Here is a 15,647-nt window from a genome sequence, read left to right as displayed (position 1 = left end):
GACAGGAAGATAGAGAGAGATCTGGGAAGGAGGAGGGGAAGAGAGGGACAGAGGAACTATCTAAAGTTGGAGAAGTCGATGTTCATACCACTGGGCTGCAAGCTGCCCAGGCGAAATATGAGGTGCTGTTCCTCCAATTTCCGGTGGGCCTCACTATGGCACTGGAGGAGGCCCATGACAGAAAGGTCAGACTGGGAATGGGAGGGGGAGTCGAAGTGCTCGGCCACCGGGAGATCAGTTTGGCCAACGCAGACCGAGCGCAGGTGTTGAGCGAAGCGATCGCCGAGCCTGCGTTTGGTTTCGCCGATGTAAATAAGTTGACATCTAGAGCAGCGGATGCAATAGATGAGGTTGGAGGAGGTGCAGGTGAACCTCTGTCTCACCTGGAAAGACTGTTTGGGTCCTTGGATGGAGTTGAGGGGGGAGGTAAAGGGACAGGTGTTGCATCTCGTGAGATGCTGCCTGACCTGCTGAGTTACTCCAGCATTTTGTGAATAAATACCTTCGATTTGTACCAGCATCTGCAGTTATTTTCTTATGTTATCAGCGTACTGAACAGTAAGATACATGCCAGCCTGTATCTCACTGTTGTTTCTTTTATGTGTTTAGAGTCAGAAGGGCACATCCCTTTTCACATTGCTGAGAGACCCCTATATCCTGATCGCCACTGGTAAGATCATCATTTCTTTGTTCAGTTGCGATCTGCTTGAGTTGGCGCAGCGGTAGAGTTGCTGTCTTACAGCGCCAGAGACCCGGCTTCGATCCTGACTACAGCAGCAGTTTGTACAAAGTTGTACGTTCTCCCCGTGACCTACGTGGGTTTTCTCCGAGATCTTCGGTTTCCTCCCACACTCCAAAGACGTACAGGTGTGAAGGTTAATTCCCTCGTGTGCGTAGGATAGTATTAGTGTGCGGGGATCACTGGTCGATGCGGACTTGGTGGATCGAAGGGCCTGTTTCTGATTGGCAGGATCGATCCACCCACCGAACAAGAATGCGCCACTGCCCACCAGAATGCACCCCGCCCCAGTAGGCCCCACTGCACCCCGTCCCAGTAGGCCCCACTGCACCCCGCCCCAGTAGGCCCCACTGCACCCCGCCCCAGTAGTACCCACTGCACCCCGCCCCAGTAGGCCCCATTGCACCCCGCCCCAGTAGGCCCCACTGCACCCCGCCCCAGTAGGCCCCACTGCACCCCGCCCCAGTAGGCCCCACTGCACCCCGCCGCAGTAGGCCCCACTGCACCCTGCCCCAGTAGGCCCCACTGCACCCCGCCCCTGTAGGCCCCACTGCACCCCGCCCCAGTAGGCCCCACTGCACCCCGCCCCAGTAGGCCCCACTGCACCCCGCCCCAGTAGGCCCCATTGCACCCCGCCCCAGTAGGCCCCACTGCACCCCACCCCAGTAGGCCCCACTGCACCCCGCCCCAGTAGGCCCCACTGCACCCCGCCGCAGTAGGCCCCACTGCACCCTGCCCCAGTAGGCCCCACTGCACCCCGCCCCTGTAGGCCCCACTGCACCCCGCCCCAGTAGGCCCCACTGCACCCCGCCCCAGTAGGCCCCACTGCACCCCGCCCCAGTAGGCCCCATTGCACCCCGCCCCAGTAGGCCCCACTGCACCCCGCCCCAGTAGGCCCCACTGCACCCCGCCCCAGTAGGCCCCACTGCACCCCACCCCAGTAGGCCCCACTGCACCCCGCCCCAGTAGGCCCCACTGCACCCCGCCCCAGTAGGCCCCACTGCACCCCGCCCCAGTAGGCCCCACACGCCCCGCCCCAGTAGGCCCCACTGAACCCCGCCCCAGTAGGCCCCACTGCACCCCGCCCCAGTAGGCCCCACTGCACCCGCCCCAGTAGGCCCCACTGCACCCCGCCCCAGTAGGCCCCACTGCACCCCGCCCCAGTAGGCCCCACTGCACCCCGCCCCAGTAGGCTCCACTGCACCCCGCCCCAGTAGGCCTCACTGCACCCCGCCCCAGTAGGCCTCACTGCACCCCGCCCCAGTAGGCCCCACTGCACCCCGCCCCAGTAGGCCCCACTGCACCCCGCCCCAGTAGGCCCCACTCGCCCCACAGAACTCCCAGGGGACGGCGGAGAAGCCGGGCGGTGAGGCCTACCTGGGCCGAAAGAGCCTCGGCGGTGGCAGCGGGAGCCTCGATGTATACAGTGGTGGGGCCTTGGCGGCAGTGGGAGCCTCGATGTATACGGTGGTGGGGCCTCGCGATCAACGGTCGATGTGCGTGAGGGAGTGAGGGGAAGACAATGGGGACCCGGCATGGGGGGGGGAGGGGGGGCACTCTAGGTTTAGAATCCTCTGCCCAGGGGATAAGCCTGGGTTTGTTTGTCTGTTCGGTCCGGTGAAGGCGCTCGGCAGCCAACCAACAGTCACTTGTCTTTTTCTTTTTGTTTTCACTTTTAATTTAATTTCACTTTCACGTTTTCGTGCACCTTGTAGTGACTGTTGGTAGACCAATTTCCCTGCAGACCAATTTCCCTCCGGTGATGAATAAAGTTCTATTGCATCGTGTCATATCGTATCTGCGCTGTATCTCTAAACTATCGAAGCCTTATAAAACCAAAGAACCATGCTGGTTTGAAGTAACAAGGAACTGCAGGTGCTGGTTTACAAAAAAAGAGACAGAGACAGTTGGAGTGACTCAGTATCTCTGGAGAACATGGATAGGTGTAGGAAGGAACTGCAGGTGTAGGAAGGAACTGCAGGTGTAGGAAGGAACTGCAGGTGTAGGAAGGAACTGCAGGTGTAGGAAGGAACTGCAGGTGTAGGAAGGAACTGTAGGTGTAGGAAGGAACTGCAGGTGTAGGAAGGAACTGCAGGTGTAGGAAGGAACTGCAGGTGTAGGAAGGAACTGCAGGTGTAGGAAGGAACTGCAGGTGCTGGTTTACACCTGACGCATGTTTTCCACACCTTACATGCTCTTTGTACCCTTCCATATCTCTAATTTCCCTCTTCCCTGACTCTCAGTGTGAAGAAGGGTCTCAACTTGAAACGTCACCCATTCCTTCTCTCCAGAGATGCTGCCTGTCCCGTTGAGTTACTCCAGCATTTTGTGTCTATAAACATGGATAGGTGATGTTTCGGGTCGATGGAATTTAATACGGAGAAATGTGAGGTGTTGCAATTTGGGACCACTGACATGGGCAGAACCTACGCAGTGAATGGTAGGGCACTGGGGAGTGTTGTAGAGCAGAGTGATCTAGGAGTACAGGTACATAGTTCATTGAAAGTGCCATCACAGGAATATAGGACGGTCAAAAACTCTTTTGGCGGCACATTGGCCTTCATCGGTCAGAGCATTGAGTATAGAAGTTGGGAGGTCAGGTTGCAGTTGTATAAGACATTGGTGAGGCCGCATTTAGGGTATTATGTTCAGTTTTGGGCACTATGATATAGGAAAGATGTCAAACGAGAAAGGGGTCAGAGAAGATTTACGTTGCCAGGACTCGAGGGCCTCAGCTATAGGGAGAGGTTGAGCAGGTTGGGACTCAATTCCTTGGAGCGCAGGAGGATGAGGGATGTACAAAATCATGAGAGGAATAGATCACAGTCTATTGCCCAGATCGAGAATATAGAGGACATAGGTTTAAGTTGAGGGGGGAAAGATTTAATAGGAACCTAAGGGGTAACGTTTTCATGGAAAGGTTGGTAGGTATATGAAACAAGCTGCCAGAGAAGGTAATTGAGGCAGGGACTATTGCAATGTTTAAGAAATATTTAGACAGGTACATGGATAGGCCAAGTTTAGAGGGCTATGGGCCAAACGCAGGCAGGTGCGACGAATGTAGTTGGGACATTGTAGCCGGTATGGGCAAGTTGGGCTGAACGGCCTGTTCCACGCTGTAAGACTCTGTGACTCTTTGAAAGTTGACTGTTCCTGAAGTTCTTTGGGCTCCATGAATAACAATAGTTCAACATCAAATCTGAAACACCATCACATTATCTTGGCCAACAGATATCCCTGTGGAGTACAGACTTGGGGAAAGTAGATGGACTGGTAGGGCTTCTGAAAGAAGTTTGAAGGAAGGTCTGGACCCAAAACATTACCTATCCATATTCTCCAGAGATGCTGCCTGACCCACTGAGTTACTCCAGCACTTTGAGTCTGAAATTGTTTTGTTTCTGAAAGGTTCCATATTTGTTCAGGCTTTCAAGGCGGATTTGCCAAGTGCACATACAAATTAGTTTACTTTAGTTTAGAGAGACAGCCCGAAAACAGGCCATTCGGCCCACTGAGTCTGTGCCGACCTGCAATCCCCGCATTCTAACACTGCCCTACACACACGAGGGACAATTTATAATTATACCAAGCCAATTAACCTACAAACCTGCACGTCTTTGGAGTGTGGGAGGAAACCGGAGATCTGGGAGAAAACCCACACGGTCACGGGGAGAACGTACAAACTCCGTACTGACAGCCCCCGTGGTCAGGATCGAACCTGGGTCTCTGGCGCTGTGAGGCAGCAACTCTACCGCTGCGCACTAATGAATGCATGAGCACGCGGGTGAGATGGTGTGCTTTCTTTTCTCTGAAGGATGTTTGTGTTTCGCCAACACGGGGATCGCAATGCTGGAGCAGGCCCTGCCTTTGTGGATGATGAAGACCATGTGCTCCCCAAAACTACACCTGGGTAGGAGATCAACAAAACCATTTGTTTCCAAAGCAGACTCGGTAACGGGCAAGATGTGGGCACCATCAGCCCCCTCCCACCTCCTCATCTTCATTAACCCCAGTCTGTTTCTCTGGACAGGTCTGGCTTTCCTGCCCTCCGCAATTGCCTACCTGCTGGGCACAAATGTCTTCGCAATCCTTGCCAACAAAATGGGCAGGTAAGTTTGTACGTTCTCCCCGTGACCTGCGTGGGTTTTCTCCGAGATCTTTGGTTTCCTCCCACACTCCAAAGACGTACAGGTATGTAGGTTAATTGACTGGGTGAATGTAAAAATTGTCCCTAGTGTGTGTAGGATAGTGTTAGTGTGCGGGGATCGCTGGGTGGCGCGGACCCGGTGGGCCGAAGGGCCTGTTTCCGCGCTGTATCTCTAAATCTAAATCTAAACAACGTGAGACGTGAACACAAACTGGGTCAGACCTTCCTTACAAATAATAACTGATTCAATGTAGGCACAAAATGCTGGGGTAACTCAGCGGGACAGGCAGTATCTCTGGAGAGAAGGAATGGGTGACGTTTCGGGTCGAGGCCCTTCAATGTTCTTTATTAGTGTCAGATTCATTACGTGAATGGGCTTCAAAAGTATCGAAACCTCACTTTGGGACATTGTGGCCATCCATCACAGTGAGGAGAGGACTGGAGGAGACTCACTGTGATGGATGTTTCTTTGATGGATGTTTCTTTTTTTGTGTGTTTTTGGGGTTGTGTAATTTTAATGCCTATTTTAATGCTTTTGTTGTTGGACTGTGGGTGACTGAATTTCGTCCAATTTGGATGACAAATAAAGCTATCTTGAATCTTGAATCTCTTGAATCTTCAAATTGGAAAGGCATTATATAGAAACATATAAAAAATAAAATTCTTAAGGGATTGGACAGGCGCGATGCAGGAAAAATGTTCCCGATGTTGGGGGAGTCCAGAACCAGGGGTCACAGTTTAAGAATAAGGAGTCGGCCATTGAGGACTGAGATGAGGTAAAACATTTTCACCCAGAGAGTTGTGAATCTGTGGAATTCTCCGCCACAGAAGGCAGTGGAGGCCAATTCACTGGATGTTTTCAAGAGAGAGTTAGATTTAGCTCTTAGAGTTAAAGGAATCAAGTGATATGGGGAGAAAGCAGGAACGGGGTACTGATTCTGGACGATCAGTCTTGATCATATTGAATGGCAGTGCTGGCTCAATGGCCCGAATGGCCTACTCCTGCACTTATTTTCTATGTTTCTATAAATGTATTAGTTTACCGAGATGAAGTGAAAAGCTTTTGTGGTGTGCTAACCTCATCTTTGAAAGTCTATGTATCTAAGTGTGGACCAAGTCTGTGGTGACCTCTAGAACAGAGCAGTCCGGCTGAAACCCAAACTATTATTGGTAAATATGGAAGGAATTATAAGAAATAACTTTCATTTCATTTCATTTTCAATTCATTTAAAGACACAGCATGCAAACAGGCCACGGGAACTGCCCCCTCCCCTGACATCAGTCTGAAGAAGGGTCTCGACCCGAAACGTCACCCATTCCTTCTCTCCTGAGATGCTGTCTGGCCTGCTGAGTTACTCCAGCATTTTGTGTGTACAGTTCTGGTTTCCCCTGCCATAGAAACGATATATTGAAACTGGAAAGGGTGGAAAGCAGATTGATGAGGATCTCACCAGGTCTGGAGGGTTTAGCTTATTTTTATAGGCTGGGTGTTTTTTTCTCTGGATCACCGGGTGACCTTATAGGGGTGTATAAAACCATGAAGAACATAGGTAAGGTGAACAGCCACAGACTAAAGGTTAAGGTTAAATGGGAAAGATTTAAGCGGGACCCAGGAGGCAGCTTTTTCAGACAGAGGGTGGTGCATACCAAAGATAATAGAGCAGAGCAAGATAGACCACTCGACCCTAAAAACCATAGTATGTCATGGTGCCATTTTAGTAGGCAGAAACTTGCAGAAACATTTTAAAAGAAAAATAACAAAAATCTGTGAATTGATAGATGAGATATTTTCTGCATTTTAATGGTATCATCACACATACTGTTCCCCCAAAACACTGATTACACTGCGAGAGGCATAGCGAATGGCGGGTTTTGCTTACTAAAATGGCGGACGTTACGCTCCGTTGCGTACTACACTTTAGTCTAGGCGATTTCAACGAGGTGGTTCATCTTGCTCCTCTAGTATCTTTGGTGCATACATAGAACTAAATGCCAGAGTAGTGAGAGAGACAAGTACAATTATGACAATTTTAATGACACTTAGGATAGGAAAGCTTTGGATGGGTGTGGACCAGGAACAGGCAAGTGGGACCACCTTGCTTAAACAACTTGACCAGCATGGATGAGTTGGGCAGAAGGGCCTCCTCCATCCTGTATAACCATGTGACTCGAATCAAAATAGCTGACGGAGAATTTTAAGACCAGAGAGAGAGAAAAAAAAAAGATGTTTATGGAAGAGTTTCTAAAGTTTAGAAGCAAGAAGGCTGGAGATTCCGCTTCTAACGCTGGGTCGACAAAGAATGGGAAACTTGGGAGTGTAGATGATGTCTAAATTCTAGGAATGCACAGAGCTCAGAGGACAGGAGAGCTGGGGGGGGGGGGGGGGGGGAGCAGGGGTAGAGAGAGAGCAGGAATGAGAATTGAATAGAGTGTGGCATTGGATCAGCGGTGCTGGCTCGAAGAGACAAATGGCCTCCTCCTGCACCTATTTTCTATGTAAAATGCTGGAGTAACTCAGTGGGACAGGCAGCATATCTGGAGAGAAGGAATGGGTGACGTTTTGGGTCGAGACCCTTCAATGATCTTTATTGCCAAATATTCATCATCATTCAGACAGAAATATGCAGTGAATTCAATTCAACATCAATGCAGTGATTTAAAACACTGAGGTACAAAATGGCTAATAGACAATAGACAATAGGTGCAGGAGGAGGCCATTCGGCCCTTCGAGCCAGCACCGCCATTCAACGTGATCATGGGTGATCATCCATAATCAGTACCCCGTTCCTGCCTTCTCCCCATACCCCCTGACTCCGCTATCCTTAAGAGCTCTATCTAACTCTCTCTTGAAAGCATCCAGAGAATTGGCCTCCACTGCCCTCTGAGTTTTATGGAACTCCTTGAGGTATCCTCAGAAGGATGAGAGGGGATCTTATCGAAACGTATAAAATTATTAAGGGGTTGGACACGTTAGAGGCAGGAAACATGTTCCCAATGTTGGGGGAGTCCAGAACCAGGGGCCACAGTTTAAGAATAAGGGGTAGGCCATTTAGAACAGAGATGAGGAAAAACTTTTTTAGTCAGAGAGTTGTGAATCTGTGGAATTCTCTGCCTCAGAAGGCAGTGGAGGCCAATTCTCTTAATGCATTCAAGCGAGAGCTAGATAGAGCTCTTAAGGATAGCGGAGTCAAGGGGTATGGGGAGAAGGCAGGAACGGGGTACTGATTGAGAATGATCAGCCATGATCACATTGAATGGCGGTGCTGGCTCGAAGGGCCGAATGGCCTTCTCCTGCACCTATTTTCTATTGTCTATTGTCTATTAAGGTTGTAACCAAATATAGACATACCACTCTTTAATGATGATAATACTCTCTCATAGTAGTAAACACCTGTGTATAAATGTATTTACACTCTTATTCTCTGTCTGTCCATAGGTGGTTGTGCTCCCTGATTGGAATGGTACTCTTAGGGATCAGTCTGATCTTAGTAAGATACTCATTCTGTTTGTTTAAATGCTTCATTCAAATTGAAGCTCTTTTGACTGCTTGCTCTCCCTGATTCTAACATAAATATCTTTTGTGTCATAGATTCCTTTTGCCACGAGCATCTTTATGCTGATCGCGCCTGGGTTTGGAGCAGGCTTCGCGATTGGTCAGTAGGCCAAAGGATATGAATGCATTGGTTCATGTGCGCCTACTCCTACCTCATCTACTGCCTTCAGTGCTCCTGATGTGGCCTCCTCTACAGAGGTCCATATTGCCGAATACCTGCGCACAGTCTGCCACCTTACCCCGACCCCCACCACCTTCCACCTCCATTCCTTCCTCCGGCTTCACCATTTGCACCTCTTCTAACCTTATCTCACACTTTTTTGTCTTTTCATCCCTGGCCTTTGTCCAACCATCTGCCAATCCACCCCCCTCCCCCCCACACACACATGTATCCACCTATCACTTGCCAAACTTTGTCCCACCCTCGCCTTTCAGTTTTTTCCCCCACACTCCCACCATCCCCACCAAAATCAGTCTGAAGAATGTCCCGATCTGATACGTCACTTATCCTTGTTCTCCAGAGATGCTGTGTTACTCAAGCACTTTGTGTCTGTTTTTGTAAACTACCATCCGCTGTTCCTGGTATCTACATTTCAATGTATTTGTGACCGGGATTGGGTGGCAGGCACAGTCGGTTATTGTACAGCCATTTGTGAGTGGTCAACTCAGCTAGACAGCTACTCAGTGATATGATCTGTGCCTCTCAAAACTGCAGAATTGGAGACATCTGAAACATATGTCATCGTTTCTGGTTTCTGTTCATTGGGAATTCAGTATCCTTGATCTTTAGCTGGTGCGGAAGATTCTGACCAGCTTACTGATAATTAGGTGCAGGCAAAAAAACTGCAGTTGCTGGTTAAAATCGAAGGTGGACACAAAATGTTGGAGTAACTCAGCGGGTCAGGCAGCATCTCGGGAGAGAAGGAATGGGTGACGTTTCGGGTCGAGACCCTTCTTCAGGCTGATGTCAGGGGAGGGGGCGGGACCCCTGATGTCAAGGGAGGGGGGGGTGGAGGGAGGGGAGGAGCAATGGGGAGCGAGGGGGGAGGAGGGGAGGAGAGGGAGGGGAGAGGGGAGGGGGCAGTGAGGGAGGAGAGGGTGCTGCACCAATGCAGGAGAGGTTTGGGCACAACAGGTCCACTTGGTCTGGTCTCCTTTAAGTTTTCCCCCTCTGACCTTAAAGCTGTGCCTGCTCATCCATGACATTTTCATCCTGTCTACCCTGTCTATGCCTTTCATAACTTTATATACTTCTAGCAGGTCTCCCGTCTAACTCCGACGCTCCAGAGAAAAATATGCACATTTTTTGTTTTAATTTTAGAAATACAGCATGAATACAGGCCCTTCAGCCCACTGAGTCCATGCTAGCCAACAATCACCTGCACACTAGTCCTATCCTGCATGCTGGGGACAATTTACAGAACCTACAAAAGGTTGCAGGTCTTTGGAATGTGCGAGGAAACTGGAGCACCTGGAGAAAACCCACGCAGTCACAGAGAGAACATGCAAACTCCGTACAGACAGCACCCGTAGTCAGGATCGAACCCAGGCCACTGGCGCTGTGAGGCAGCAACACCACCGCTGTGCCTCTCAACCTTATGCTCATACCGTCTAAAGCGGGCGGCATTCTGCTCTGAAGAAGGGTCTCGACCCGAAACGTCATCCATTCCTTCTCTCCCAAGATGCTGCCTGACCCGCTGAGTTACTCCAGCTTCTAGTGTCGGTATTATAGACAATAGACAATAGGTGCAGGAGGAGGCCATTCGGCCATTCGGCCATTCGGCCATTCGGCCATTCGGCCATTCGGCCCTTCGATTCTGGTAATGCTCTCCAGAGCCTTCACATTCTCCCTGTCATGGGTGGAACTGAATGGCACACAATACTCCAAATGTGGCCGAGCCAAATTTCACATAGCTGCAGCGAGACTTCCCGACAATGCCCCGACCAGTGAAGGCAAGCACTCCACATGCAACCTTTACTGTGTGAATCCTCACACTGCCTGCTTCACACTACCACCAAAGTTACGTGTGAGGCACAGAGTTGAAACAAGCCCCTGCCTGTCCTGCTCAATAACTCCACGCGGAGGGGCGTGGACTGACCACATCGCACACATAAAGATTGCAGCAGGACATTTGGCTTTGATGCTCCATCCTCCATTCTCTACATATTATCGTTGGGGCTCTCTGGGATGGAGCAGTGGAGTTGCTGCCTCTCAGCACCAGGGGGGCCTGAGTTTTGATCCTGACTACAGGTGCCGTCTGTGCGGAGGTTGTACATTCTCCCTGTGGCCACGTGGGTTTCCTCCGGGTGCTCCGGTTTCCTCCCCTATCTCTAAGACATTTGAGGTTTGTAGGATAATTGGCTTCTGCAAATTGCCCCAGGTGTTTGGGACTAGTGTAGCTGGGACATGTAGCTGGGACATGTAGCTGGGACAAATTGCCCCAGGTGTTTGGGATGCGAAAGTGGGATAACGTAGAACGCGTGTACGGGTGATTGACGATCGGCACGGACTCGGTGGGCCGAAGGGCCTCTTTCTACACTGTACCTCAAAACTCTAAACTAAACATTGTGTTGAGACTGTTTCAAGGGTTGTTCCCAAATCAGATGCACGATTTCTAAATCATGACTGTTACTTTAATTTTGAGAGAGTTAGATTTAGCTCTTAGGGCCAAGGGAATCAGTATGAAGGATCTTATAGAAACATATAAAATTCTTAAGGGTTTGGACAGGAAAATGTTGGGGGAGTCCAGAACCAGGGGGGTCACAGTGTAAGAATAAGGGGTAGGCCATTTAGGACTGAGATGAGGAAAAAATGTGCACCCTGAGAGTTGTGAATCTGTGGAATTCTCTGCCACCGAAGGCAGTGGAGGCCAATTCACTGGATGTTTTCAAGAGAGAGTTAAAAATAGCTCTCAGGGCTAACGGAATCAAGGGATGTGGGGAGAAAGCCAGAACGGGGCACTGATTCTGGATGATCAGCCATGATCATATTGAATGGTGGTGCTGGCCCGAAGGGCTGAATGGCCTACACCTGTACCTATGTTTCTATGTTTCTATGTTTCTACCTTTTGATGTGCGCAGGGATGGTCGATGTTTCGATGGTCCCCATAATGGGTTACCTGGTGGATATTCGTCACGTGTCCGTATATGGAACTGTTTTTGCCATCGCTGATGTGGCTCTTTGTGTGGGATTCGCTATTGGTGAGTCAAGATCAACACTTTCTTGGTTGCCCCAAGTGGGAGGAGGGCACTTTAGTTCAGTTTAGTTTAGAGATACAGCGCGGAAACAGGCCCTTTCGGCCCACCAGGTCCGCGCCGACCAGCGATCCCCGCACATTAACACTATCCTACACCCCACTCGGGACAATTTTTACATTGACCAAACCAATCAACCTACAAACCTGTACGTCTTTGGAGTGTGGGAGGAAACTGAAGATCTCGGAGAAAACCCACGCAGGTCACGGGGAGAACGTACAAACTCCGTACAGACGGCGCCCATAGTCAGGATCGAACCTGAGTCTCCGTCACTGCATTCGTGTAAGGCAGCAACTCTACTGCTGCGCCACCGTGCCGCCCTACTTGTGCCACCGTGTCCAGGCTTGCAACAAATGCAGCTCTTTAGGAACCCCTCCCCCACCTTTATATTTTACTCTCCTTCCTTCCCGATCTGACACCCTGCTGTCTCCTTTTCTCCTCACCTTTGCCACTTATCCTTCCGCTAATAAAACCCCCCTCACCTGTGTGTGTAGGAAAGAACTGCAGATGCTGGTTTACATCGAAGGTAGACCTTTTGGGACCAGTGACCACGGTTCGATTAGGTTTGAGATAGTTATGGATAGGGACAGAGAGGGTCCACGTGTTAAAATGCTCGACTTGGGTAAGGCCAACTTGGAGGGGATGAGAGAAGGTCTCGCTCAAGTTGACTGGAGCAGGTTGTGCTGAAGAAAGCTCAGGATGTGTACGTCCCTGTGTTCCTCAGCCACTGGTTTTACCCACTTCAATGTATCCTTATTATTCATAAACCACACAATGATTTACAAAGTTTAGTGTAGTGTAGTTTAGTTTAGTTTAGAGATACAGCATGAAAATCGGCCCTTCGGCCCACCGGGTCCGCGCCGACCGGCGATCCCCGCACACTAACACTATCCTACACCCACTAGGATAAATTGTACAATTTTACGAAGCCAATTAACCTACATAACTGTACATCTTTGGAGTGTGGAGGGAAACCGGAGCTCCCGTAGAAAACCCACGCAGGTCACAGGGAGAACGTACAAACTACGTCCTGACAGCACCGTTAGTCTGGTGGTATAAGGCAGCAACTCACTGCTGCGCCACCCTGCCGCCACAAAGAAGAACAAGGGAAGGTCCAGGCGAACTATATCACCTGCATGTTCCCTTCTAAGCTGCAAGCCATCCTGACTTGGAAACCGATAGATCTTCCTTTGTCTTTGGGTGTCTTTGGGTGTCTTTGGAGACTCCCCTTCCAATGGTATTAACCAAACCTTAACTAAAAGTTCTTCAATGCAGGGTCTTTTGGTCTTCTGGAAATCAAAATAGAGCAGGATGGCACGGTGGCACACAGGTAGAAACGCTGCCTTGCAGCACCAGAGACCAAGGTTCGATTCTGACTACAGGCGTTGTCTGTATGGTGTTTGTAAATTCTCCTCGTGACTGCATGGGTTTTCTCCGGGTGCTCCAATTTCCTCCTACATTCTGAAGACGTGCAAGTTTGTAGGTTAATTGTCCTTAGTGTGTCGGATAGAACTGGTGTACCAATGTGATCATTGGTTGCCACAGGCTCCGTGGCCTTAAAGGCTTGATTCCACGCTGGATCTCTAAACCAGACTAAACATAGAACATAGAATACAGCACAGGAACAGGTCTTCAGCCCACAATGTCCGTGCCGAATGTAATGCCAACTTAAACCAACCTCCTCTGCCGGCACATGATCCATACCTTTTCTTTCCTTGCTTATCTAAAAGCCTCTTCAATGGCGTTTCTGTATCTGACTCCACCACCAGATTCCAAGCATTCACCATTCTCTGTGTAAAAAAAGTTGCACAACAAACCTCCTTTAAAATTTGCATCTCTCATTTTAAAGTTAGCCCCTCTAGTCTTTGACATCTTTGCCCCGGGGAAATTATTCTGACTGTTTACACTATCGTGATGGCACAGTGGCGCAGCGGTAGAGTTGCTGCCTTACAGCGAATGTAGCGCCGGAGACTGAGGTTCGATCCTGACCACGGGCGCCGTCTGTACGGAGTTTGTACGTTCTCCCCTTGACCCGCGTGGGTTTTCTCCGAGATCTTCGGTTTCCTCCCACACTCCAAAGACGTGCAGGTTTGTAGGTTAATTGACTGGGTAAATGTAAAAATTGTCCCTAGTGTGTGTGTGTAGGATAGTGTTAATGTGCGGGGATCGCTGGTCGGCGCGGACCCGGTGGGCCGAAGGGCCTGTTTCCGCACTGTATCTCTAAAAAAAATAATTACAAAAAAATAAAATAAAACTTCCAAGAGTTCATCTCAGAAAAGATGCAGGAGTTTCTGCCTTGGTCGGCAGGCAGTTTGATGAATTTAATTTGAACACAGTGCCTGCCACATCGCAAGGATTAATTACTTTATGTTTACCGACAGGGCCTTCTATAGGAGGTGTTATTGTCAAAGCGATCGGATTCCATTGGCTGATGTTCATCATCGGAGCCATCAACGTGTGCTATTCCCCACTCTGTATCAGCCTGAGGAACCCGCCCGTCAATGAAGAGAAAATGGTAAACAATGTTAAAAGGTCTTTGGCCCGCGGTGGGTAGGGTCAGGGATGGAGACTGGGTATGCAAGCAGGCTCAGTCTGGAGTGGGGTGGGGAGGAGTGGGGTGGGGAGAGTGAAGGGTGGAGAGGAGTGGGGGGTGGTGAGAGTGGAGGGTGGTGAGAGTGAGGGGTGGGGAGAGTGAGGGGTGGGGAGGTGTGGGGTGGGGAGAGCGAGGGGTGGGGAGAGTGAAGGGTGGAGAGGAGTGGGGGGTGGTGAGAGTGGAGGGTGGGGAGAGTGAGGGGTGGGGAGAGTGAGGGGTGGAGAGGAGTGGGGGGTGGTGAGAGTGGAGGGTGGGGAGAGCGAGGGGTGGGGAGAGTGAAGGGTGGAGAGGAGTGGGGGGTGGTGAGAGTGGAGGGTGGGGAGAGTGAGGGGTGGGGAGAGTGAGGGGTGGGGAGAGTGAGGGGTGGAGAGGAGTGGGGGGTGGTGAGAGTGGAGGGTGGGGAGAGTGAGGGGTGGGGAGAGTGAGGGGTGGAGAGGAGTGGGGTGGGGAGGAGTGGGAGGGGGGAGGAGTGGGCTGGTGAGGAGTGGGATGGACTAGCTAAGATGGGGCATCTTAGTTAGCATGAGCAAGTTGGACTGAAGGCATGTTACCATGCTGTATGACTCTATGACTAATACCTACTCTTCAAATACTAATCCTTTTGCTTTTATTTACAGATGCTTTTGAACCAGGACAAAACAGCCAATAGTTACTCTTCCGAGAGTTTCGGCCAAGAAATCCCGATGACAGGTGCCAATAATACAGAAGCAGGAAGCACCAAATAATGTCAGTGCAATGGCAATGGTGGTCAGAAAAAGTCTTGTAACACGATTCTGCCAATAAATTAAAGCCATGGTTTTGTTCAGAGTGTCAAATGGCCAGTATGTGTGGCTGAACACAGTGTGGAGACATGGGGACTGCTGGATTTGAAACCACAGTAAACCATCAGAGTGCATAAGAACACGACAGGCCGTTTGGTACAACTCTTTCTTCCTTACCCCTCCCTCTCCAATCCCCTGCATCCAAATCTCCCGACATATCCTTCTATTGTTTATCCAGCTTTCATTAAATGGCCTTTATCTGTTCACCTGATCCGCCCTTGTGATAGTGAATTCCATATTCCTAAAACTCATGGTGTTAAAGAGCTTTCCCTATATTTTCCATTTATTTCATTTGCAACTATCATAATTATGGACTGTAGATTCACCATCTACAGGGTGAAACCCCGTTCTCTTGTCCGTGACCTGCGTGGGTTTTCTCTGAGATTTTCGGTTTCCTCCCACACTCCAAAGACGTACAGGTATGTAGGTTAATTGGCCTGGTAAATGTAAAAAATGCCCCTAGTGTGTGTAGGATAGTGTTAGTGTGCGGGGATCGTTGGTCAGCACAGACCCGGTGGGCCGAAGGGCCTGTCTCCGTGCTG

General features: G+C 50.1%; 1 protein-coding gene across 1 annotated transcript in view; it reads left to right on the top strand.

Moving 5' to 3' along the window:
- Positions 1 to 15,276, top strand: part of slc18a1 (solute carrier family 18 member A1) — a 48,732-nt gene extending 33,456 nt beyond the window's left edge. The window contains exons 9-16 of the mRNA XM_078428716.1: positions 610 to 670; positions 4,551 to 4,646; positions 4,767 to 4,845; positions 8,320 to 8,371; positions 8,473 to 8,536; positions 11,518 to 11,637; positions 14,073 to 14,206; positions 14,902 to 15,276. Of these exons, the coding sequence (XP_078284842.1) occupies positions 610 to 670; positions 4,551 to 4,646; positions 4,767 to 4,845; positions 8,320 to 8,371; positions 8,473 to 8,536; positions 11,518 to 11,637; positions 14,073 to 14,206; positions 14,902 to 15,009 (714 nt within the window). The 3' untranslated portion in view covers positions 15,010 to 15,276. The remainder of the gene's footprint in view (positions 1 to 609; positions 671 to 4,550; positions 4,647 to 4,766; positions 4,846 to 8,319; positions 8,372 to 8,472; positions 8,537 to 11,517; positions 11,638 to 14,072; positions 14,207 to 14,901) is intronic.
- The last annotated feature ends 371 nt before the right edge of the window (positions 15,277 to 15,647 follow it).

This window comes from Rhinoraja longicauda, chromosome 36 (genome assembly GCF_053455715.1).
Source record: "Rhinoraja longicauda isolate Sanriku21f chromosome 36, sRhiLon1.1, whole genome shotgun sequence".
Classification (NCBI taxonomy): Eukaryota; Metazoa; Chordata; class Chondrichthyes; order Rajiformes; family Arhynchobatidae; genus Rhinoraja; species Rhinoraja longicauda.
This window is presented reverse-complemented; position numbering and strand designations above follow the sequence as displayed.